The sequence below is a fragment of the Paroedura picta genome, chromosome 13, assembly GCF_049243985.1.
Source record: "Paroedura picta isolate Pp20150507F chromosome 13, Ppicta_v3.0, whole genome shotgun sequence".
NCBI classification, from domain to species: domain Eukaryota; kingdom Metazoa; phylum Chordata; class Lepidosauria; order Squamata; family Gekkonidae; genus Paroedura; species Paroedura picta.
The window spans coordinates 43331425-43355653 of NC_135381.1; the positions used below are offsets into that span (position 1 = coordinate 43331425).

At 51.5% G+C, this 24229-nt stretch overlaps 1 protein-coding gene across 2 annotated transcripts; it reads left to right on the forward strand.

The window, feature by feature from the left end:
• Positions 1-5882: 5882 nt before the first annotated feature.
• Positions 5883-24011, forward strand: AMER1 (APC membrane recruitment protein 1). Of its 2 annotated transcripts, XM_077309104.1 has the most exons (3): positions 5883-6053; positions 11859-12137; positions 12787-24011. In XM_077309104.1, exon 3 carries the CDS (start codon positions 12859-12861, stop codon positions 16336-16338), a length of 3480 nt encoding a protein of 1159 aa, XP_077165219.1. In that variant the 5' UTR covers positions 5883-6053; positions 11859-12137; positions 12787-12858; the 3' UTR covers positions 16339-24011. The 2 variants fall into 2 exon arrangements, with proteins under 2 accessions (XP_077165219.1, XP_077165217.1); XM_077309102.1 differs by lacking the exon at positions 11859-12137 and having other exon boundaries at positions 5884-6053.
• Positions 24012-24229: the final 218 nt, after the last annotated feature.

The following is a 24229-nucleotide window of genomic DNA, read 5'->3' on the forward strand; positions in this document are numbered from 1 at the left end:
CCAGCCCTTTTCGCCCCAAGGCTGTCCTAACTGCCATGTCCAACTGCAAATTGCCTCAGAACCCTGACAGAGCTGGCAGGAGGCTGCAGAGGGCTCCCCCCTCCCCCCTCCCTTCAGGCGTGGTGCGAAGGAGCCTCTGACAGGCCCTGACTGAGGGAAGGGAGGCCTTTCCAAGAGCAACGCAGGGGAGACTGAGGGCCTTCCTTTTGAGGGGGGGGGGACTTTCCCCTTCTGCCAAACAGTTGCCTGACAGGGAGGCCACAGAAAAGCCCCTTCTCACTTAAAATACTGCTCTGGCTGGGGGTTGGACACAGCCAAGCCATGTGTCTTTCTTCTTTGCAACTCTCTGCAGATTTGAGGCCACTGCACAGCGTTATTCTGCAGACGAAACTGCTTCTTTTGTCTCCTGTTTCATCTGCACAACAACCCTATGGAGTAGGCCTCATGTCTTTCAATTCAACAACAACCTGTGGGGGAGGCCTTAAATGTTTCTTCTATATCACAACCCTGTCCAAAGTAGCCCTTTCTGCCTGGGGAGCTGATCTTTATACTCTGCAGGTGAGCTGTAATTCCAGGAGCTCTCCAGGCCCCACCTGGAGGTTGGCTACTCCTGAGCTGGAAATATTCCTGGAGGTTTAGAAGTAGGACTTCAAAATCGTTCAACGCCTCAGAGTCCAGCCTTCAAAGGAGCCATTTTTGCCTGCAGTTGGGAGGGAGTGGTGCAGGAGTGTCCCTCCTGGCCTATGGGTTATGGCCAGCCCTTATCAGCAACTGTTTGTATTCTGGGGCGCAGACAGGCAGACCAGCATCAGTCCTGTGAGTCTGGAAAGTGCAGGCAGATCTAAATAAATATTTACAGCCTGAAACTAAATAGAGAACAAGTAAATGTCTGGAGACACATCGTAACTGAAATAGTAACTGGCAAATAACCTTGGCTTGGCAAATAAAAAAACAGTATTAAAAACCTTACTAAGATCAAGACTGCTGTGCACAGAGAGTCTTCCTCTGAGGGTTGCCAGCTTCCCTGTGAGGCTCGCTACCCCACCTCCCTCATGGGGAGTCTGCTATGGGGAGAGAAGGGGAAGACGATTGGAAAATGCTTTGAGACACCGGAGGCCTGCTGGGTCACTGCGGCCCATTCCCAGTTCTCTCAGATCTCTCACAACCCCACATACCTCACAGGTGGACTATTGTGGAGAGACAAATGGAAAAGGTGTTTGTAAACCGCTTTGAGACTCCTTTGGGTAGTAAGCAATAGGGTACAAAAATCCATTCTTCTAAGGAGCAACCATGAAAGAAGCATGTGGGCACATAACATTTTACCAACAGTGAAAATATGGGAGACAGAAGGAACAGGGTGGACACCTGTGTACTGTGACTACCCTATGTGTATTAGGGCAGAGGGGCATTTCGGTGAATGTGGCCTAATTCACACAAGAAGGGAAATGACACAGAACTGGGGGGAATTGGTTGCCATGTAACCTCCCCCTAAGAAGAGTCTCCAGTCTGATTTTCCCTTCACATATCTGAGGACATGGCTCTGGAAAGCTCATCTGTAACCACTATGCCACAATTCCCAAAGGTCAGTCCTCTCCCACAATCAACGAACATTCCACACCACAGGTTCTTGACACCCATATCTCCACACCCATGGCCTCATTTGCCACCATGCCACCACAACCTCCCACACAACACACATGACAACCCCATGCCCTTACAGACTGGACAACTCCTCCCCTTCCTCTTCCCACTGCCAAGCTCTAGCGCCCGTTGTATTCTTGGAGACAACGGGCTTTGCCCCTAGTTAAGTATAAAACTAATGAATGTAAGAGAACATAATACTACAGTGCAAGTTTTATTATAAGGAAACAAAAAGGAAAAATCCAGAAATACAAATCATAAAAAGTATCCGAGGAGCTCTGCTGGATCAGACCAGTGCGGATCCATCCAGTCCAGCCTCCTGCCTCACACAGGGGCCAACCAGTTCCTCTGTAGGGCATGCAACAGGGCAGAGAGGCGGAGGCCTTCCTAAGGACATCAGGAGAGCCCTGCTGGGTCAGACCAGGGGTCCATCCAGTCCAGCCTCCTGTCTCACACAGGGGCCAGCCAGTCCCTCTGGAGGGCCAGCCACAGGGCAGAGAGGCCGAGGCCTTCCTAAGGACATCAGGAGAGCCCTGCTGGGTCAGGCCAGGGGTCCATCCAGTCCAGCCTCCTGTCTCACACAGGGGCCAGCCAGTTCCTCTGCAGGGCCAGCAACAGGGCAGAGAGGCGGAGGCCTTCCTAAGGACATCAGGAGAGCCCTGCTGGGTCAGACCAGGGGTCCATCCAGTCCAGCCTCCTGTCTCACACAGGGGCCAGCCAGTCCCTCTGGAGGGCCAGCAACAGGGCAGAGAGGCCGAGGCCTTCATAAGAACATCAGAAAAGATCTGTTTGATCAGACCAAGTGTCTGTCTAGTCCAGTATCCTGCCTCATAGAGTGGCCAACCAGTTCCTCTGGAAGACCAACAACAGGTCATAGAGGCCAAGATCTTCATGAGAACATAAGAGCTTTTCTGGATCAGACCAGTGGTCCATATAGTCCAGTATCCTGTCTCCCACAGTTCCTCTCAAGGACCAACAGCAGGGCATAATGGTCAAGGGCTTAATAAGAACCTAAAAAGAGCCCTTCTGGACCAGACCAGTGGTCCTTACAGTCCAGGATCCTGTCTCACACAGTTCTTCTGGAGAGTTAACAATAGAGCATAGAAGCCAAGACCTTCATAAGAACCTAACAAGATCCTGATGGATCAGACCATTGGTCCATCTAGTCCAGTATTCTGCCTCACCCAGGGGCCAACCAGTTCCTCTGTAGGGCAAACAATGGAGCACAGAGTCTGAGGCCTTCCCCTGGAGTTGCCTCCTGGCTCTGGGATTCAGAGGATTAGTTCTCTTAATGTGGAGGTTCCCCAGACTCTAGTCACCCCTGATGGACTTCTCCTCCATGAATATGTCTAATCCCCCTTTAAAGCTCTTGATCCCTGTGACCATCATGACATCCTCTGACAGCGAATTCCACATTGTAATCACTCTGTGTAAAGCCATATTTCCTTTTGTTCATCTAGAGCGGCAGCAACAAGCTCCCACCTGTGGGACAATACATGAGCTGGTTTATTAGCTTACTTCCTTCAGAAAGCAACACGGAAATCTCATCGTACCTTACGGCGCCCGACCACATTGCTTGGACATTTCTGCACACAGGTCTAGCAGGAGAGCCTTGTGATAGTATCTCCTTTCTGGCTTGGGGCCAAGCTGTTTCAGGACTGTCCTCAGGGCTTGCTTTTGTTTCGTGCTCTTCCTGAAAGCTCTCCCGACTCACAGGCACCATCTGCCCACTCATTTGCCACCTCAATTGTCCTTCCTGTGGAAACAGGAGAAGAGTGATGCAAATGAAAGCAGACTTGAGCTTTAGTTACCCTGCTGGTGAGCAGAAAGGTTTACGCCTCCTCTCCAAGCGCGGAGGATTAGTGATCTTTCTCAAAGCATCCCCCCACCACATTTGGGCTGGGATTTTACTCTCAAACGGAGCCTTTTGTTCTTTTGCAGCCATCACTGAATGGGCACGCCACTGCAAAAGGGAGTGGTTCAGTTTGTGCCGACACTTTTGAGCCAAAGTAGCCCGTATTTAGCCTGTAGGTTCAGTTAGACAGATCCCTCGGCTCCATGAAGGATGGAACAGCAGTAGGCAGAACTGCGAGGCCTTAAATGCTTGCTTAAACCACTCCCCAAGGGATGCCACTGGCTGTGACCGTACTTCTGTCATTGGCTCCTAATAACCCCCAAATGATCGGTTCCTTTGGTCATTCGGTGAATCACAACAGGGGGCCGAGAATCCCTGAGACAAATGGCCCCTTGCTGGCTGTTGGGAGGGGGGAGATATACAAGCGCCATCTGGTAACCACGTTTCCTTCCATATAGAAAATAACCGCAGGGGAGGGGGCAGAGTGGCCCAACTGAGATTGGAAGAGTGGGGAAGGCCCCTCCCCACCTGCACAGCTGCCATGGGAATGGGCTCTTTCTGCAGCTACCCTTGGCAGGTTTTTAAAAATGGATTCCTTGAATTAGATAGTTTAGTTTCCAAAGGGTGAGGTGGGGCCACTTCTGGCCTGTCTGCTTGTTAAAGACACACACAGGTAAATTTGCCTTTCACTTTGCAAACCAATAAACAGCCACCTTCAGAAATCGGAGGAGGTGCTGGGATGGCCAGAAGCTATCCAGTAGCACCCCCCACTGTCATAAGGCCCTCAGACTGAAATGTGACCTAAATCTCTGAACAACAGAAAAAGGAACATTAATACAGAGCACTGTCCTGAAACACAGTGATGCTTATAAGATGAGCCACCTGTGCATCACGTAAAGCCCTTTCTGATGTTTGCATGAAATACATACAATGCTGGCTTCTCAGGGAACCCATGAAACCCAAACCTGAACAAAGAACAAAATTTTTTGGAAACAAACAGGGTAAGGCCTTTAAAATTTCCATAGCTAATGGCTGTGACTTTATTAAAAATATATAATCCCCTCTAGATTCAGCTACTGTGATTTTGATCGCAACTGCTCAGAACTTGGAAATATCTCCATGAGTTGTGGCACCAGATGAGCTTCCATTGGAGAAGGCAGAAGTTCAGAGGCTATATCAGCAGCACGTGAAGTATGACTGTAGGCCAGTCCCAGTTCTCCCAGAGCTCTCTCAGCCCCACCTACATGACAGGGTGTCTCAAGGGGAGAGGAAAGAAAGGTGATTGGAAGCTGCTTTGAGATTCCTTCTAGTAGTAAAAAACAGGGTAGAAGAACGAGCTTTTCTTCTCTAAATCTTATGGTATCTGACCATATTATTGGTTGACTTGAGGAAGCTGGGGGAGGAGTCTACTCCATAGCTGTGGTCCGTACCTCCACCCTCACCCCACACTTCTTTACATAATTATTGGCTGGTTATGGATATCCAGCATCAATTCTGGTTTAGCTCCGAAAATTCTTTGCAAGGCATGGGCGATGTTTGTGTGAGGGAAATACTTGCAGACACATGCATTTCCGGGGGCGGCCAAACTGCAGCTCTCCAGATGTCCATGGATGACAACTCCCTTGAAGCCCCTGCCAGCACAGTACTGGCAGCTCACGCCTTGAATAAAACTTTGTTGGTCTTAAAGGTGCCTTTTTAGAGGAGCATCAAGGCAGCCCAGCAAGCGTCCATGGGAAAGCTGGGCCCCACATTCTGGTCCCCCACTGCTGCCCTATCCAAGTGGTCCTCCCATCTAATTTATCCAGCGCCACCTGTCCAAAGGGGAGTCCAGCAGAGGCACCTTGAAGACCAAGATTGATTCAGGGCACGAGCTTTCGAGGGCAGTCTGAGGAAGAGCGTTTGCCCTTGAAGCTCGCACCCTGAATCAATCTTGGTTGGTCTTAAAGGTGCTCCTGTGCCTAGTCTGCATGCAAGAGATAATGCACTTTCAATGCACTTTAGAAGTAGATTTTCCTGTTCCACACAGGAAAATCCAGCTGCGAAAGCACACTGAAAGTGCATTATCCTCTGTGTGCAGAATAGGTCAAATGCAGACTCTGGTTTTATTGCGCCACTTCAGACCAACATTGGAACCTCTCATTGGAACCGCTCCCTATAAAAGGGGGGAAAGTTAACCCCCCTTTTGGAACTGACACGGCGGTCTTCCAATGCAGATGTGTGTGGGGGGGTCGGGGCTTTGGGTTTTCGTGCCTTTTGCCCCGCCCACCCGAAAAGCCCTCCCATCAGGCGCCGATGGGCGCCAGCACCCAACCCCGCAGCACTCAGCCCCGCCCCGCATCTCCGCTGCCGGCCGAGCGCGAAGGGGGCTGGCGCAGGGGCGGGAGGGAGGCGGGCTGGCTCCGCCCCGGCCGCTCCTGAGTGGCCTCGCCGGGCTGTCCGTCAGCCTCGCCCCGGGAGGGGGCCCGTTCGGGGCGGGGGGAGGCTTGGCGAGAGGCCGGGCCGGGCCGGCAAGTTTCCTGCGGGCGCAGCGGCGCGCGAGGCTGCCCAGCCGAGGCCGGTGAGTGGCTGGAGCGGGGCGCGGAGGCGGCGCCGGCTCGCCAAGACTGGGGCCTCCTCGGGCGGCCACGGGAACGGGAAGGGGAAGCCGGAGGGAGGGAGGGACGGCCGCCTGCCTTGCCTTGCCTTGCCTTGCCTTGCCTTGCCTTGCCTTGCCTGCTCCGGCTTGGCTTGGCTTGGCTTGGCTTGGCCTGGCTGCCCGTGCGCCGGCCCGCTCTTTGTGCGCGCGTCCCGCTGGCTTTCGTGGGCCCGCGGGAGGGGAGGGGAGGGGAGGCCTCTCGCCCGCCCGCCCGGCTCTGCTGCTGCTGCTGCTGCAAAAGCCCTTCGGAAAGAGGGGGCGGGGGCCGGATCGGGGCCACGGAACCACGCATCCTCCGCCCCCCGCGCGCCGCCCCCTGCAGCCCCCCGTCGGCCAGCTCGGCGGCGGCGGCGGCTTCCCCTGGACCAGGGGCAGTCCAACTGCGGCCCTCCAGATGCCCGTGGACTACAATCCCAGCAAACGCTGGCGGGGGCTCATGGGGATTGTAGTCCACGGCCATCTGGAGGGCCGCAGTGTGCCTGCCCCTGACCTGGACTCCCCCCTCGTCCCTCCGGCGGCCAGGCGAGCCGTCTCTTGTCTCAGCCCCCCCCCCCATCCTATCGCGGACCATTAACAGACCCAAGTGGGGGTCCGGGAGGGTCTGGAGGCGCACAATCGAATGAGGCTCCCGCCGGGCCCCCTTAAGGGCAGCCGAGATTGAGCTCGCCAAGGGAGAGCTTTCGGGGCCAGGGCTCTTCCTCAGACTTGCCCTCCAAAGCTCCCGCCCCGAATGGGCCTTGGTTGGTCCTCAAGGTGCTCCTGCGCTCCGATTAATAGACCCGGGAGGACCTCTTGGCTTTGGGGGCTTCAGGGCACCCAAGGAGGCCGTCCCCAGAGAGAGGGGGTGGGGCTCAGAAGAACAAAAAAAGGCGGGTTGAGGGGCGGAAGCGGGTGGGTTGCGTGAGGCAGCGTGCAAAGGAGGCCGAGGTGTTTGCAAAAGGCAGGCATTGCACTGCGCAGGGTCTTCTCCCGAAAGCGTGGACCGGATCCTGTTGACTGCAGGCTCTCTTGCAGCGGTTCTCAACCTTACCTTTCCGGCGACCCCAACTTTGGCGTTGCCTCTGCCTCCACCTGCTGCACGCTGTCGCCTGCCGGCTGTTACGTCTGCCCACCACCACCACCCACCGGCCACCACTGCGGGGGGGGGGAACCTGGCAACCCCGGGGAACGGGCCAAGTGACCCCAAATAGGGTCGTGACCCACAGGTTGAGAACCACTGCTCTATTGCAAACTGGGGGTTTGTAGCAAAATGTTGTGTGAGAGGGACACTTCACAGCTCATTGGTAGCAGCCCTGAGTAACCTTCCTCTTACCCACTGTGACCTCTTCTCCCCCTTTCCAAAACCCCTAATGGCATGACAGGGTGTAGGGGGGCCAGAATCTGAAGGCTGGTAGGCAGCTAGACTGGGTTATTTAATTGTAGCACCTAATCTTTAAGAAAGAGCCAGAGTCCAGGGCCCATTCCGCACATAAAGGATAATGCACTTTCAATGTGCTTTGGCAGCTGGATTTTCCTGTGCGGAACAGGAAAATCTACTTCTAAAGTGCATTGAAAGTGCATTATCTATTGTGTGCAGACTAGGCCCAGGAGCCCCTTCACTCTCGCTGTCTCTGCTCTTCTCCCCATACTGGTCGAGCTCCAGCCATTTCCCCGTCTTGCAACTTCTAGAAGCCAGCTTTTCACAACTTCTGGCTTTCAAGCATTCTGGAGAACTCTCAACTTTTAAAAAAAAGGGAGACACCCTCCCCACACACACACACACACACCCCTTAAGGGTAATGGGAACCCTCCTCAGATTAGTGTGTGTGTGTGTGTGTGTGTGGGGGGGTTCTTGTATTGCTCTCTAGGAGCTTAGCTGGTCTCGTCCTCCATGGGCCAGGGAAGCCACAGCAATTGCCCTGGGCCATGATGCACGGTAGCTCTTTCTGCCACTGAGCTCTGTCTCTCTCTATTATTTGCCTGCGATCAAATATCCGAAGAAGGCAAGGAATGCGTTTGCATCAGCAGAAGCCGGCCTTTAAATGGCGGCCTGGTGCCCATTCGCAGAGATAGGAAGCCCAGAACTGTCTGCCTGAATCCAGACACGGACCTTAGTTTTAGGGACAGCCACAACCGCAGAGAACAGCTATCCTCTGAGTTATGTTAAAATATGTGAAAGGTAAAAGAGGGGCAAAAAGCAAAGCATTTTACCGAGTTTTGGATATGTCACGCTAGGCTTTTGGCCAGCAAACTGGGGGTCTGAGTGACTAGTCAAATATTGGCAAATTAATTTTTTAAAAATTCAATCTTTTATTAGAAAAGCAGCAAAAATACTTGATCAACTTTTGGATGAACAAACCTAACCCCCCCCCAAAACCCAGGGTTTTTTAAAAGTCCTAATGAGTTTATCCCTGTCATTTATGTTTTCTGTAAACAAATAGGTACTTTATTGTTACAGAAACTTAGTCTTGGTGACTCAGTGTGGTTAACAACATTTTAAAAGCAATTCACAATAAACAATAGCATTGCAAATAGATTTATATGTTGGCAGTCCCTGTGAGGGTTGAGGGGAGTCTGGAGGGGTGTCCTGACCGTGGATGAGTTTTCGAGAAGGTAGGCCAGCATCTCATGCTGTTACTGCCTGGCCTCAACCTCAGACCACTTTTGCAGAATTTTTTTAATGTGAACAATTCATTGGGTGGCACTTCTCTTTGGCTTTTCTGCCCTGGAATGCTACAGCTAGCCTCATCATACAGCATTTTAAGAAATGAGCCTGATATCAAACAATCCAGATTTCACCATTTTCATAAAACCTCTTGTTTAAGGATGTAGGGCAGCAACAGGTGATGTAGGAATGCAAATGGGAGGCAAATTACCTCTAGCTGTTTGTGTTGAGGTCACTCCTGAGGAGGGCCAAATCCTCACACAGGCTCTTCTTTAGTGAGGCAGACTCAATTGCAAAGCAGGAATTGACTATCCCACCCTCCCTGTAAGGTAGGCTGCTGCCACCTCGGAATTTTTCCCAAACCATCCAAAGCTCAGAGGCAGTTTTGGGATCTATCAGGAAATTAAACAAGCTGTCTCAGCCCTATCCAGAGCAGAGCAACCTCAGGAAAACACAAGGGTAGGGTGACTAAGAAGATACTGGGGGGAGGGGGGGTTCCGTTTATCGCATGTTCAAGAAACAGACAAGAATTTAAAAATATTTCGATTTTACAAGTATGCACAAGAAAAGTCTAATACTTCCAGTGAAAGAAAAAAAGAATGTTGTTGAGTCTTTCCCTCCAGCAGTTTCACTCACAAGTGAAGGTTGCAAAGTTGCCTTGCAAAGTCCATGGAGCACAGGCAGAGTTGCCAGTGGTCAGGCCCACACGATCCAAATGGAACAAGGTTCCGGCAAGAGGTCAAGGCGGAAGGGTAAGAGGTCTAATTCATAAACATTCCGCTGGGTCCAGCTGCTGGACTTCAAGGATGCAGGCTCAGAGGCTTCAAGGACAACGCAATCCACACCTAATTGGAAGCTCATAGAGTTACAGAAAGTTCTGTTACAGGCCTAAACCAGCATTCGAAAAAGCAAAATAAAGCAGGTCAGCTATAGTTCCACTACAGCTTGGCAGTAAACTGGCTCTGTTACGTTTCCGGTGCATTGCAGGTAGGATTGGCAGCCTCCAGGGGGGCCCTGAGGGTTCCCCGGAATTGTGCTTCATACGCAGCCCATGGAGATCAATTCTCGTAGGGAAAATGGAAATGTCGGAGGGTGGAATCGAGGGCATTGTACCCTACTGAGGTCCTTGAGTTCTCTAGACTCCGTCGCCAAGTCTCCAGGAAACCGTTACCTGGATCTGCGAACCCTCCCTCCCCTAGCCTCTGCCCGTGGTCAGGGGGGATCTGGAGACCCTAATTACAAAGCTGGGGTAAAATATGGCTGGCTGTTGATGAAGGGCTCCCTGCTCCACTGCCTGCACCCCTCAGGAGGTTGGGGAGTGGTCCTCATGCCTGAGACAGTTGTAGCCACCTTTCAACAGGGTGGTTGAATTGAGTAAGGGACAGGTGACAGTCAGTGTGGCTTTGAAGAAGCATCCCTTGGGCATAACGGATTGGAAGCGATTCCTGAGTGAGTCAGTTCCAAAGTCTTCCTAGAAGGATGCTGTTTGGCATGAGAGAAGACGTGGTTGGACAGATACCAAGGGGGAAGGGCTGTTGTCCTATTGGCAGCTCAACAGAGCAGGGGGATGGCGGTACAAAGTCCCCTTTCCTGTCCAAGATTGAGGCTGCCCCAAGGGCCTGATGCATTTTGCGGTGAGGATAATTCTCAGCGGATCCAGGTGTCCCATTAAGGGACACGCTTGACTCACACCCTGCCCCGTGTTCCATTCTACATGCGATTATCCCCCAAGGATAATGTGGTTTGTGGTTCTTTTGAGGCATAAATAGAACTTGTAACAAGCACTCTGAGTACCCTGGATCCTCCTCTTCCTCCACCACCACATCATTTAATCCTGAAGGTGTGCATGAGCTATGAACCTGGATGCAAATCTGTTGATATTTGAATGGGCTTCAGAAATCAGGAGGGCTAGAAAAGTAATGCAGGATCCATTGTAAGGATTTTGTTGTGAGCTGCACAGCACAGTGGCAATGAACCTAAAGCTTGCAAGTGATCGCTTACGTCGTTTAGATCTTGCTGCAATAGTAGACGGCCTGCAGCTAGAGGGGTAAAAATTGAGGCCATTTTGAAGCCAGCTTTATAAGCTAAGTTTTATATAGATGTTTACGTTGTTGAAGCAGCATGATAAATTTAGGTTTGATAGGAAAGTATTACACGTGTTTTCCCCCAAAATGTATGTCTCCTGCTTCAAGGAAGCAAAGTTAATTTGTTCTCACCATGGCCCCAAAGTTTCTAGTACTTACCATATCTTCATCCCTTCTGTAGGTTGAGGGCCTGCAAGGTAGGTCTTGAGATGAGGACCTTATTGGTAGGCAGTAATCTCGTACCTATATCTGTCCTACCCAGTTTGTCCCATGATATGCCTGTCAAATGCAGATATAAAGTCCACAAAGGTGACATAAAGAGAAGTCACCCTGCAGAATATTTTGCTATTAAGTGATAATTACATAGTGGTCCAATGATTTTGACTGGCACGCAGAGGGATTGGTTGCCAGATACGTCTAGCTAACTAGCAGAATACAAAAGAACTGGGCTAATGTTATTTAACATACTCTACTTTTTCTGCCTCTCTTTAGGGGATTTTAAAAATTGGGAGACTGCAAGAGAGCCAACTTGGTGTCGTGGTTAGAAGCGCTGACCTCTAATCTGGCAAGCCAGGTTTGATTCCCTGCGCCTCTTCCACGTGCAGCCAGCTGGGTGACCTTGGGCTTGTCACAGCCCTGATAGTGCTGTTCTGGCAGAGCAGTGATATCAGGGCTCTCTCAGCCTCCCCTCCCTCACAGGGGGTCTGTTGTGGGGAGAGGAAAGGGGAGGCGATTGTAAGCTACTTAGAGACTCCTTTGGGTAGAGAAAAGCGGCATCTAAGAACCAACTCTTCTTCCTCTTCCTCTTCAGTAATCTCAGCCTCCCTCCCTCACAGGGTGTCTGTTGTGGGGAGAGGAAGGGGAAGGCGAATGGAAGCCGCTTTGAGACTCCTTCGGGTAGAGAAAAGTGGCTTATAAGAACCAACTCTTCTACTACTGTTTTGAAAGCTTTCCAAATTTTAATGTAGAGGCTTGACCTGATTTGTATCTGTTGGTCAGTGACGGAGTAAACGATGAATTGGCAAGTCGCGTGGAATGGGAGAGGGCAGCTTGTCCTCGGGCTGCTCTGTTGCTCAGGGGTAGCAGCTGCTTGGCATGCGGCCGGTCCCAGGCTCAGTCCCCAGCAACTCCAGCTTAAAAGGAAGCAGGCAGGAGGTGATGTGACGAACCTCTGCCCGACACCCCGGAGAGCTGCTCCCAGCCTGAGTAGAGAGCATTGCCTTGGATAGAACAAGGGTCCGTGTAAGGCACACCCTGATCCTCAGCTGATCTCCTGCGGTGAGTCCACATTGCTTTTAGGCAACCATGCAAGGAGGAAAGTTGGGTGTTCTTAGAAACACTTTGACATTTGGTTCAGGTGGGCAGCCAGGCCGGTCAGAAGCAGCAGGACAGTCCAGTGGCCCCTTTACGACCAACCAAGTATAATTCTGCGTATACGCTTTCACGTGCAAGGGAGAAGACTGAGTTATCAGTGAATTGCACGGCAGTTATTTGATTGCAAATAAACAATTGCTTTCTCTATCGTTCAGTCAGATTTCCCACCTAGAACTGCCACCTTCTTCCGTGTCATAGAGGGGGATGTGTTATGACTGTTGTTTAGGATAGGGTCCCACCCCCTGCTCAATGCAGAATCAGCCTCAAGCATCCAGGATAAGGATCTGTCCAGCCACTACTTGAAGCTCCCCACCTCCCTAGGCAGCCCATTCCACTGCTGAACTACTCTGACTGAAATTTTTTTTCCTGATATCTAGCCTATATCGTTGTAGTTTAAACCCATTACTGTGGGTTGAACCCAGAAACTGCTGAACACAAAGCGCATTTTCTGCTCTGGCACCATAGCCCCTTCCCGAGCATTTAGAGATATGTTTTAATTACCCCCAAATGTCTGTGAAATCATCACTCACCCTCCCCTGTCCTTTCTCCCCAGGTCAGTGAGGATGCTTCCTCCAGCGCGTGTCAAGAAAGATGCTGGCTCCCAAGTCTTCGTTTTCAGTTAAATATGCATGCTAGAATGGCCGCTGCAGGGCCCTCCTGTATCGAGGAGAAAGTCAGAGCCAAGTCTCCTTCAGCCTTCTGTGGACACCTCGAGGACCGCAGTCGGCAGGTGCAGGAGGAGACGGGGGCAGGCGACCCATTCTCCGAGCAGAGCGATGCTTCCTTCACAGCCGTAGAGCCCAACCGGCAGCCAGCCACTGCGGGCAAGTTGAAGAAAACGGCCTTCAAGCTCTTCGGCGGGAAGAGGAGCATCTGCACTCTGCCCAGCTTCTTTGGCGGGAGAAACAAGGGCCAAGGGAAGGGGAGCTCTAAAAAGGGCCTGTGCAAAAGTAAGACTCACGACGGCCTCAGTGACGTTGGAGGCGAAGATCCTGGCGGGGGCCGCCTCAGGAGCCCCTCGGATGGCGGGACGGACTTCCCTTCTCCCCAGCTGCCGAGCTCTCAAAGCGCTCTTTTGGCCACGGATGCCTCCTCCCACGCTGCTTTTGCCGGACGGTCAACGTCTCTGTGCGGGAGTTCCGAGGCCTTTGAGAAGAAGCCCAGCGGGGACAAACCTCTGCTCCCCCCACGGCCCAAGAAAGGGCTGAAGGGACTATTCAGCAGCATCCGGCGCCATCGGAAAAGCAAAGGCAACGAACCCGAGAAGACCGAGCTGCAAGAATGGACGTCTAGGGGAGCTGGGGCTGGAGAGCAAGGCCAAGGAGATAAGCCCACAGGCGTGGAGACTGGGCAGGCTTCTGAGAAGAGGAATCTAAAGGGCACGGTGCTCCCTCCGGAGCACGGGGAGAACCTTCCTAACCAAGCTGCTCCTGGAAGAAAGGCAGTCCTTGGTGAAACCGGGGAGGCGGAGCAGCTGGTCACTAACGAAAACACTTCGGATGGGGAGGCAGCTGCTGGGACGGCGAGCTGCTGTGAAGGCTCTCCAGACGTCGCCTCTCCAGAGGGGGGTGATGCCCTCTGTGTAAACCCGGCCTTCGAGGCCCTTCCAGATGCTCTCCAGCCAGAGTTCTTAGACGGCGAACCTCCCTCTGTCCCTTCTGGGGATCAGATCAGCTTAATGTTTGGAGACGTGACTTCCCTTAAAAGCTTTGACTCTTTCACCGGCTGCGGAGACATTATCGCTGAGCCGGATATCGACAGCAGCGCCGAGAGCTCCGCTCCTGCAGGGCGGGGTAGAGACGCGCCCAAAAGGAGTTCCTGCCTTGTGACTTACCAGGGTGGAGGGGAAGAGATGGCCATGCCTGAGGGCCTGGAGGAATATCTCCAGCAGGGGTGGGAAGGCACTGCCAAAGGGGATACCCCCAGTTTTGAGACCCACCTACCCGAAATCATGACGGGCAGTGAGCTCCAAGGAGGGACCAGTTGCCAGCAGGGTGGTCTCCTCTGTACGGAAGGCACGAAGAACGGCACGGACCCCCTCACTCCACACAGCGACCAGCAAGAATCTGCTCCCAACAGCGACGAGGGTTACTATGACTCCACCACCCCAGGGCCTGAGGACGAAGCGGGAGATGAAGGGATCAAGAAGGACCGCCTCCCAAGGGACAGCTACAGCGGCGATGCTCTTTACGAATTCTATGAGTCCGATGATGGGCTCATGAGTCCCTCGCACGGGAATGAGTCCTGGTTCGACGGGAAGGCTTCCCCCTCCAAGACCTTTGGCCAGTTCCTGGACTTCACGCTCCCTGCAGAGAAGGACGTGGTCCAGAGGATGGGGCAGAAGGGCGGAGTGATGGAAACTGAGGAGGAGAGGCTGGCTGCCATCCAGAAGCAGCTTCTCTATTGGGAGATGCAGCAAGAGCCAGTCCTGAAACACCTGGAGGTGCTCAGCAAGGACCAGCGTCCCAGGGCGAAGGACTGCAGCGGGTGCACAACGAGAGTGCCTGGCTCAGTTGGCAAATGTCCACGTTGCCTCGGTGGGGAGCAGGGGGCTCCCCGCGCCTTGAACAGAAGCCTCAATGCCGGCCTCTCGGCTGAACACCAAGACTGGAGGGACTTGAAAGAGCTGCTGTGCCCTGCAAAAGGCTCGGACGGCACCTGCGGCCCCAAAACACGCGGCAATCGCCTTGCCGAGTTGGTGAAAAATGGTGACGTGTTGGATTCTGATGTGGAGAACATGGTGCTCGAGTCCTCCGCACTGAGCGGCCTGGCCTTGGACAGATGTGCAACGGGCCCTTTCCACAGAATGCACGGCCACCACAGCTGCCCGCCGAGCGAATGTTGCGGCAGAGCCGAGCCGGACTTTGGAGAGTCCCGCACGGAGAGCAACTGCGAGCCGGAGCAGGCTGTGAACTTCTCTCAGGCGCTGGTGGACTTCACGAGCAGCGGGACTCTCTTCTCCAGCCTCTCCGAGAGCCTCGGCAGCTCCGACTCGGGCTCCGCGTTCACCCAGAATCTCCCCGCCCTCCCGACCATGGTCACCTTCGACATTGTCGACGTCGATCAGGAAGGCGAAGGGGAGTGTGAGCAGCACTTGGAGATGAACACCGAGGAGGAGGAGGAGGATATTGCCGCGTCCTTCGAGGCCTTCGACGATGGCTACGTCCCGAAAGAATCCTTTGCCGAATGGGAAGAGAGAAGGTTCCCTAGCTGCCCGCAGAGCTCTTTCCAAAGCTGCAACTGGGGTGTCGCGAGCCTTCCCCGCTGCCTTCGGCTTCAGGAGCTGAGCCCGCCCGTGCCAGAGCCGCTGTCCGTCTGCAGAAGGAGCCGGTCCCTGGACACCGAGAGCCTGGAGTTTGAGCTCGGGGGTTCTCAGCCCTCCAAGAATGGCCCGAAGCCGTGTGGGCTTTGGTCTAACTGGAGCGGCAAAAAAAGCGCCGTTCCTCCGGGCCGGAGCACTGCCCAGGAGAACCCTCGGAGTTCTGCAGGAGAAACAGAAGGCCAAGGAACCCTTCCTTGGCCGGATCTACAGAATGTATTGTATGGCACGGATACGTTTTCTTCTCGAGAAGCAAAAAACTGGGACCGCGATCTGAATGTTCCGGGCTGCCGCAGCCCACAGAGTATGTTGGGACTGCCAGATGCAGAACTGCCTTTCACCTCCGTGCTGCAGAACTCTGTGAAGGAGACTGCTGGGGGACCTCCCCACGATGCGACCAATACTCCTGTGCTTCAGGCGCCGAGGCTGATGTGTAGGCCTTCCAACCTCCCTTTGCAGACTTCAGCTGCGTCCCAAGAAGCACCCACTGCCTCTCACAGGCATTGCGGAGACCATGCGGCCAAAAAGCTGGCTTGGGTGCTCCCTTTGGGCAACAGTGCTGCTGCATTTCCTCCCAGCTTTGCGTTTTCCGGGTCCCCTGACAAACCCGCAACATCTGAGCCTGCGCCCGTGGTGGAAGGAGGGCGCAAGGCTGACAGCAGCAATGCTGAGGCTGAGCACTGCAAAAGCTCCCAAGACGACGTGCCGGGAGGAGTAGCCGGCCACTGGAAAGCACCGTCGTCCAGCTGTCAGAAGGTCACAGGGAATGTAGCGGTAGCCAAATAGCCGTTGTCCGGACCGGAAGTGGGTTAGGGTGGGACGGGTTCCAGGGGTTGTGGTGGGATTGGGAATGTTGCAAGTTGTTAACTTTAGAGTTCTTTCCTCCCTGGCAGGGATGGTGCAGAGTGGAATTTGTGCAGACGGTGCTCTTCCCTCGCTTTACAGTATTGCTCTTTCTCTCCATGACCCTCCGTAGCTGCACAGGGAAGGGGGGGGAGGGTGCCGGCTCCAGGGCGTGGGCACCTTGGGTTGCAGTTGGCCCTTCTCTCAGCGTCTCCATCGTGGCCTTCGGAGTTAAGGAAGCAGCGTCGTTTTCTGAAGCCGACAAGCAACTGAAGCCCTTGCCCTTTTCCTTCTGAGTACTTGTGGTTTTAACTCAAGTTAAAAATTGTTAAAATTTGGTAATTAGGGTTAAAAAATGGTAAATGTTCAGTTTTTCAGTTTCTTGAGGAAAGCCATTTGTGGGGAAGTGAATGGTTTTGCACACATGGAAGGGAGGATCCAGGGAGTCTTTTGCTCCTCGGGGGTGTGGGCGGGACCTAGATGCAAACCTCGAATGAAAGCCTGGATGGTTAAAAGTAGGGCTGCGTGTTTGGCTGCCTCGGCGAGCACCAGCGCCTGAGGCCGCCAGCAGCACGGAGAGGAGGGGCGGGGGGGGGCCCACCAGCCAGGGCCCACGCAGGCTCCACCTCGCATGCTGCCACTGCCCCTCCTTTCCGCGCCACACCACTGGCCTCCCACGCGCCGCCTCGGGCTTCGGTGATCGCCAAGGCAGCCGAACCCCCCCGAAGCGCTCAACCCTAGTTAAAATTGGCAGTTCAGGACAACAGAGATGGTTTCTTTGCTAGGATGTGCCTTTGGAAGTGGAGTAATAGCAGAGTAAATCTTAAGGGGGTGTCTGCTTCACACCGTGTCGCATTTAAAGACTCAGTTCCTTAATATTCCAGGAAAACTGCTTTTAGTAGAATGTCTGGCAGAATGGCCTTTCCCTGCCTCACCCCAGTCCCTGGGACACATTAAGCTCATGCACCAAACTAGTTTGGTTGGAATAGTTGGGTTGGAAGCTAAATCTTGGTGAATCTGGCCTGCTTGCTCTGGCAGAACTGGTTTCTCTCCCAGGGTGCAGTATTTCAGAAAAGCTGTAAGTGGATCGACACCCGGAGTAGCCGTGTTGCAATTTCCTTGTGTCTTCTGGGTGGGCGGGAATCCGTAGATATGGGATCTGTAGAAGAACCAACGGGGCGGGGTTTCTTCTCTCGCTTCTGCCCAGAATAGGCCCAAGATATTCCACTGCCTGAGGCAAATAGCACTTCAGCAGGCACAAACCCAATGATGGATCAAGGCAGGCTGCGATCCACTGTGCCAGTGTTGTTGTTGAAACAAGCAGGAGTGTTGGGATGCTCACAGCCTGATTTGTGCAGAAAGGCCTCTTAGTGGAGTGCTGCCCTGGAGGTCACTGGCAGTCTTCAAGCAAAGGTTGGAGACACACTTTTCTTGGATGCTTTAGGATGCTTAGGGCTGATCCTGCGTTGAGCAGGGGGTTGGACTAGATGGCCTGTGTGGCCCCTTCCAACTCTATGATTCTATGATTCTATTGATCTGTCTCCCCTCCCCCTGCTTCTCCCGTAGCACTTTCTGTCTACCACCCAAAGTGCACGCTGGAGTCAGGCTGAGATTGGAAACAAAACAGCAGCAACAAATGAGGCCTAAAGGCCTTAGCTTTTCGCCCTGCACTGCCATCCAGCATAGTGCATCTGGACATGGAGGTTCTTTTTTTCCAGAGGGGAATAGGCTTTGGCCCTCTGTAGATTAACCTTTGTGAGAATTGCAGTGTCCTCCGTTCCAAGTTCTTTCATCTCTGAAACGGCATTATTCTTTGGACTCTTCCCTATACCGAAGATACTAGCAGGTGAGACTGAGGAACTATGGACCCCTTCGGAGAAGTGAGTATAGCTCTGAGATACGTATTTCAGCCTTGCCAGATGGCCAAAGGTAGGCAACTCAACAGGTTGGCAAGGGTGGAATCAAAAAAACCGGATGCGGAGTCACAGTTGTGGATTGGAATATTTCCTGTCTTCTGCTTCCAGCTGTAGCTTCTCCTGAGACAAATAAGGCACTCTTTCTCAGCCAGAGTTTCATGAAACCCTGGGGGGTCTTGCCAACCCTGGAAGGGTTTCCCAAATGGGTGGGAATATAAAATTCATTTTATATATGCATTCTTAACATTTGTTAAACTTTTATCTGGTGATAGGTCCATATACGGTCATGCCACCCTGCCCTCCTCTCCCAGAAGGGCCAATGATGGGCCTGGAAGGGGAGGAGCCCCAGGTGGGCGTGTCCACAGCTCTGCTTCCCAACCAACCGTATTGTGCAAGATTGCACGACTTCAGGGGTTTCCGAAAGCCTAGAGAATGTTTCAGGAGTTTCTCAATGGTAAAAAAGTTGAGGAATTCTGCAGTATGGTACCCCCAAAACCTTCAATGTCGATGTGGGAAATCTAGCAGACAGCTGAAGCTTTGGGATAATTGACTATGATCAGGTGCCTTCTTCTGATACAAGGAGGCATTTGGATTGGGGGGGGGGGTGATATTAAATCTACCAACATCTACCAAAGGGGAGGTTAATTGTTAGGCACTTGGTGAACCATCCTGTATGATAGGTCTGGGGATCAAGAGCCTTCCATATTTCATCTCCATTTTGAATTGCTGTTGTTCACATACCCTAACTTTTTACGATCAAACCGTCTGCACTGTGGACAGTTTCTCACAGGGGCCCCTCTTGGCCTCGTATTCCTGGATGTGTTTGGGGTGGGGGGGGGATGCATCTTTTCCATTTCAACATTTCACCAAAGACATCTTGTGAAGTTTGTCGTTAAAAGGTGTCACTTTTACTAATGTATATGTAAAAAAAAAAAAATAGAATGTTCTTACCTGTAAATGTATTCAAGCATTTTTGGTTGTACATATTTAATGGTTTTTGTTGTTTTTTAAAAAAAACATTTTATATACTAACGTGCACAAGTTGTTGGGCGCTGCCTTGGTAAATTGACCTGTTTCCAAAGGGTTTTCTCGAATGTATTGCATTTTTTAAAAATTCCATAAATGTGTACTCTTTCTTGCTGCAGGGGTGGAGGTGGGCACACAATTGGTACATGGAAACCTCACCCTAGGAATGGCTTGCGGCTGTGGCACTGACCATGGGGTGTATTTTGGCCTGTCGGTAGGAAGATCATTTTGGGGGAGGATCTATATTAGTCTACCATAGAATAGCGAGATTAAAGTCCAGGAATGCCTTACAGGATAACAGCATTGGAGGAAAGAGGGCATAAAACCCCGAGGGCGTCTTGCCAGCCCTGGGAGGACTTCCCAAATGGGTGGGAGTTCATTATATATACATGTATAAAATCTGTTAAACGTTTATTGGGTGATACAACCATATATGGTTACGTTGACCTACCCCCACTCCCAAAATGGCCTGGAGGGGGTGAGAAGGGGAGGGGTCCTGGGTGAGTTATGGACACAGCTATTTTTCCCAACCATATTCTGCCCAATCGCACCACTTCTGGGGTTTCTCGAAGCCTGAGGGATGTTTCAGGGGGTTCTCAAGGGTAAAAAAGTTTAGAAAGGTGAGAGTCAAAGCTCCCTTGGTCAGAATATAACCTCAGCATTTAAAGGTAAAGGTAAAGGTATCCCCTGTGCAAGCACTGAGTCATGTCTGCCCCTTGGGGTGACGCCCTCCAGCGTTTTCATGGCAGACTCAATACAGGGTGGTTTGCCAGTGCCTTCCCCAGTCATGACCGTTTTCCCCCCAGCAAGCTGGGTACTCTGGATTTAAATCTAGCTGTTGAAAGGAAGAGAGCTGCAGAAGGACCACATCACTCCGAATGAGATGGTGTATATCTTCAGTTTGGCATGCTAGTTGCCTTGGGACTGTAAGGTGGAAACTTTCCACTGGATTGTACTACCAACAGCCTGACAGAAGGTTAACGGCTCTGTAAGCCACCATGATGAGCTTGGGATCAGAAATCTTTAAATAGATGCAGGGGACCTTCAATACCGAGACCATTAAATGTGCACATGTACACTGCATGCTGCCAGATGGTACAGTCTTCGATTGTACCTCCTCATTTGGACTAATCTATAAAATGACACAAAATGGTATCTTGGGTGTTTTCATACTGAGAAGCCAGGAATATTTGGTCAACAGCACTGCCAGTGTCCAGCTCTTGGGAAGAGCTGAGCAGTGGAGAGACCCAACGGTTCAGTTTTGCTGTCAAAGCTCTAGAGTCGATGGCAGAGCCATGCTAAATTGCCCGGGACCCCCAGGAGCAGGGGTAGTCAAACTGCGGCCCTCCAGATGTCCATGGACTACAATTCCCAGGAGCCCCTGCCAGCAAATGCTGGCAGGGGCTCCTGGGAATTGTAGTCCATGGACATCTGGAGGGCCGCAGTTTGACTACCCCTGCCCAGGAGTGATGGCTGGTGTCCCCGTGAAGGGCGATACAAACCAAGCCAGAACTTTGCCTGCCACTTCTGTGCCTGCTGTTCCCCCTGAGAAAGGGCAAGCCACCAACAAGCCCCCCAACCTTGTCCTGCATCCTAAGCAATTAGCAGAGATGGGGTGTGCCTCATTTGTCCACCACCGACACATGGTAGTCTGATGATACCTTTCTCCTTTCAAAGGCACGGGAGGTCCAAAATCGTGGGTTCTGTGGTTCTGTGCTGGTATTTGAGGTAAGACTTTAGGGTGATGCAGAGATGCTTCCTTTCTGTGCAGTTTGCAGGTGCAGATGTTCAAGGGTTGGAACTAGCTCCATGTCATTCTTGGCACTGTTCATCTGAGCAGCATAGTTGTGTGTTTGTAGGCTTGTGCCTGTCGTCATCGCTGGACTTGATCAATGGTCTGACAGCAGAGAGCTCCCACTGTGTGACTGTCCGCACTGTTTGGCCCCAGGAATGCCTCCAGAACAATAAAGCAATTTCTTTATTTCATATAATGGAGGGGAACACAATGCTTTCTTGTTTATTTTGTCAACACTGCAGCAACAGTTTACCCCCACCCACCCCAGTGATTGTTCAGGTCAGCTTACCAAGTGCTAGATCTACTCTGCATTTGAGATTTCTTTTTACATGTGTATAAGAATCAATGTTATCTATTTTTATATGCATTTTTCTTTTTCCTTGCACTTAATATACATTCACAGGAAAGCTTTTCACCGGGGCTGTTCTTTTAACCTGTTCTTTCAAAAAGAAAAGGTGCCGTTTACAATTTTAAAGAAAAAAATGTTTGGCTGCTGGTCTCACGTGCAAACGAGAAAGGAGGAAATTATGTTCAGTTCTGTATTGTTTGTTCTTTGCCTTGACGATGTACTGGAAGATTTCAGCCCCCCCTCCTTCTTTTTCATTTTGTGCCCCCCCCTTTTTTTCCAGGGCCATGAATATCCCTTGATGTTTTTGTTAGCAATTTATCCCCCCCCCCCCAGTCCTGTTGAGAAAATCAAGTGTTTCTTTTGAGTTTTGTTATATGAACTTTGAGGGGGCGGGTTGGGTCACTTGAAAACTTGGATGTCATGTCATTTTTGTATCGTAGTTGTCAACCTGATGCCTATCTCGGATGGTTCTCTTTTGAATACTTTAAGACAGGGGCAGTCAACCTGTGGTCCTCCAGATGTTCATGGACTACAATTCCCATGAGCCCCTGCCAGTGAATGCTGGCAGGGGCTCATGGGGATTGTAGTCCATGAACATCTGGAGGACCACAGGTTGACTGCCCCTGCTTTAAGGAACTGTAGAGGGTGGGGGGATGGTGATCACAAAGCATTTCTGTGACAGCTTCTGTTGTTTCTTGCTGTTAGTTTTTATTTTTTTAGTTAAGATCTCATCCCTGCAGGAGAATCTACCCCAGTAGCTTTAGTGAGTACAGTCCTGCTGGGCTGAGGTGGCTTTACAGAAAGACATTAGGGGAGGATGAAGATAAAAGAAGATAAAAGAACCAAGCAGTATATTTCTTTTCTCCCTGAAGTTGAAAGGGGCTGCCACAATTACAGGAAGGAAGGGAGAAAGGAAGGAAGCAAATGCATTCCAGCAATTCCAGTCCTTTCAGCTGAGCTAAGGGATTAGTATCAACTAGATTTTATACCAGGCAACCACTGTCTACCTTCGTGTGTTTGTTGCTTTAGATTTGTACAGGAACAGGCAGCAAAAGAGAGAGAGAGAGAACATTTTAATAGTGCTGGAAGCAGTTTGATAGCACACTCACTGCCTTTACTATACTGTTTACTTCCCCACCCTCCAGTCTTGGAGGAAGCTTTGATTAGAAACAGGTTCTGCAGGTTTTCCCTATGAGCTGGGGGGAAATGACCCTTGAGTGTCATATAGTTGCAGGTATTGCCCATTGTCTAGCACTAGGATATCACAGACGTATCCCCCCTTTTCTACCATCCTAGGAGCAGGTTCTCGGTATAATATGTGCCTAACTGCATAAAAGCCAGTTTAAAGGCAGGCGAGAGCGAGGGCAGACAAGCTTGTCCATGTTGGGTTCACTGGTATTTCCGGTTGCAAAAACAGGTTTGCTCTGCTGATGAAGAAGCAGCCGTGTCAACGGAAAGGATGCCCCATCTAACTTCACTAGAAGAGTTGTTGGCTGTAAGATCTTGCCCTGCCTAGTTTCTGCCTTTCCTTTGTTATACAACATGTTATATAACGTGATCCCAAAGGTCCCCTGCCCCCTTCTGTAACTTTTCTAAGGTGCTCTGAAGTCCATTTAATCTTGTACTTAGCAGAGGAAAATGGGCAAAGTAGATTCACAGCGACAAGGGGAGGGCAAGAAGATCCATCAGGCTCTGTGAAGAGCCCCTCAAAAGCACACCCCTTGTGGTCTGTGGCTTAGATGTAGCATAGCTGAGAAGTGTGTGTAAAGGAAGAAGCCAGTAAAGTTGCAACACCTTTGCAGGAGCTTGCAAATGAACCTACAGTTTTGGGAAAGTTTTATGTTGGCGAATGCAGCTCAGACTGGCCAAGGAAGGTGCTGATTTACAGCTCCTTTGCTATGAATTTGGTAGTCCTTGGGTGTGCTGTTATCTTGGCCCTCTAGCTGCTTTATGGAACAGTTCTACCTTACAGGGCTGTTGTAATTACTGAGAGAATGTCTGTTTCGTGCTTCAAACTCAAAGGTAGTGCTAGGATAATGCAAACACGCACACCCTGCCCCCAGTTTAGCATTCTATTGTGGGACATCAAGTCTTGTAGGCGGGGTTTGGCCAGACTCATGTGGCTCTTGAGATAAGGTTCACAGCAAAAGGCTTGACACGGATTGTGGGCAAGGATGTAGCATGGGGGCCTGGGGGTCATGGGTAGCCCCCCAACACTAGAGCTTACAAAGAAACCTCTGCCAAGTGAGAAAATGGACAGCCAGTTTGCACAGGCTGCCGTGTCAGATGTTTTATGAATTGCATTGGAAATCTGAACCCATAGCTTGTAACTCTGAGATTTCTCACAGTGATGTGGCTTCTGGCTTGCAATTGATCTGATATCCACTGCTCTTGTCTGCACAGGTGGGTCAGACTTCTGGGCCTGTCCTCCCTCCCTCCCTCCCGCCCTCCCTGTGGCTCCTTCAACCCATTTCTGTTTCTTTCCCCATCACATTAAATTTGGTTAGCTTGCTTTTCACTTGCTCTAAAACTTTTCAATGTGTTTTTTTCCTGTGTTTTTGAAATGGATGCTGAAATGGATTCTGATGAATAAACTCGAGGTTTTTTAGGCAGCATTCGCTTTCGTCGTCGTCCCACGTCTGGTTTTTAGAGTGGAGAACTGGGAACTGGGTTGTAGTTCACAGACACACACACACACACACCCTTTGGGGCCCAGACAGAGGTTCTGAAGACTCACTCCCAACTCGG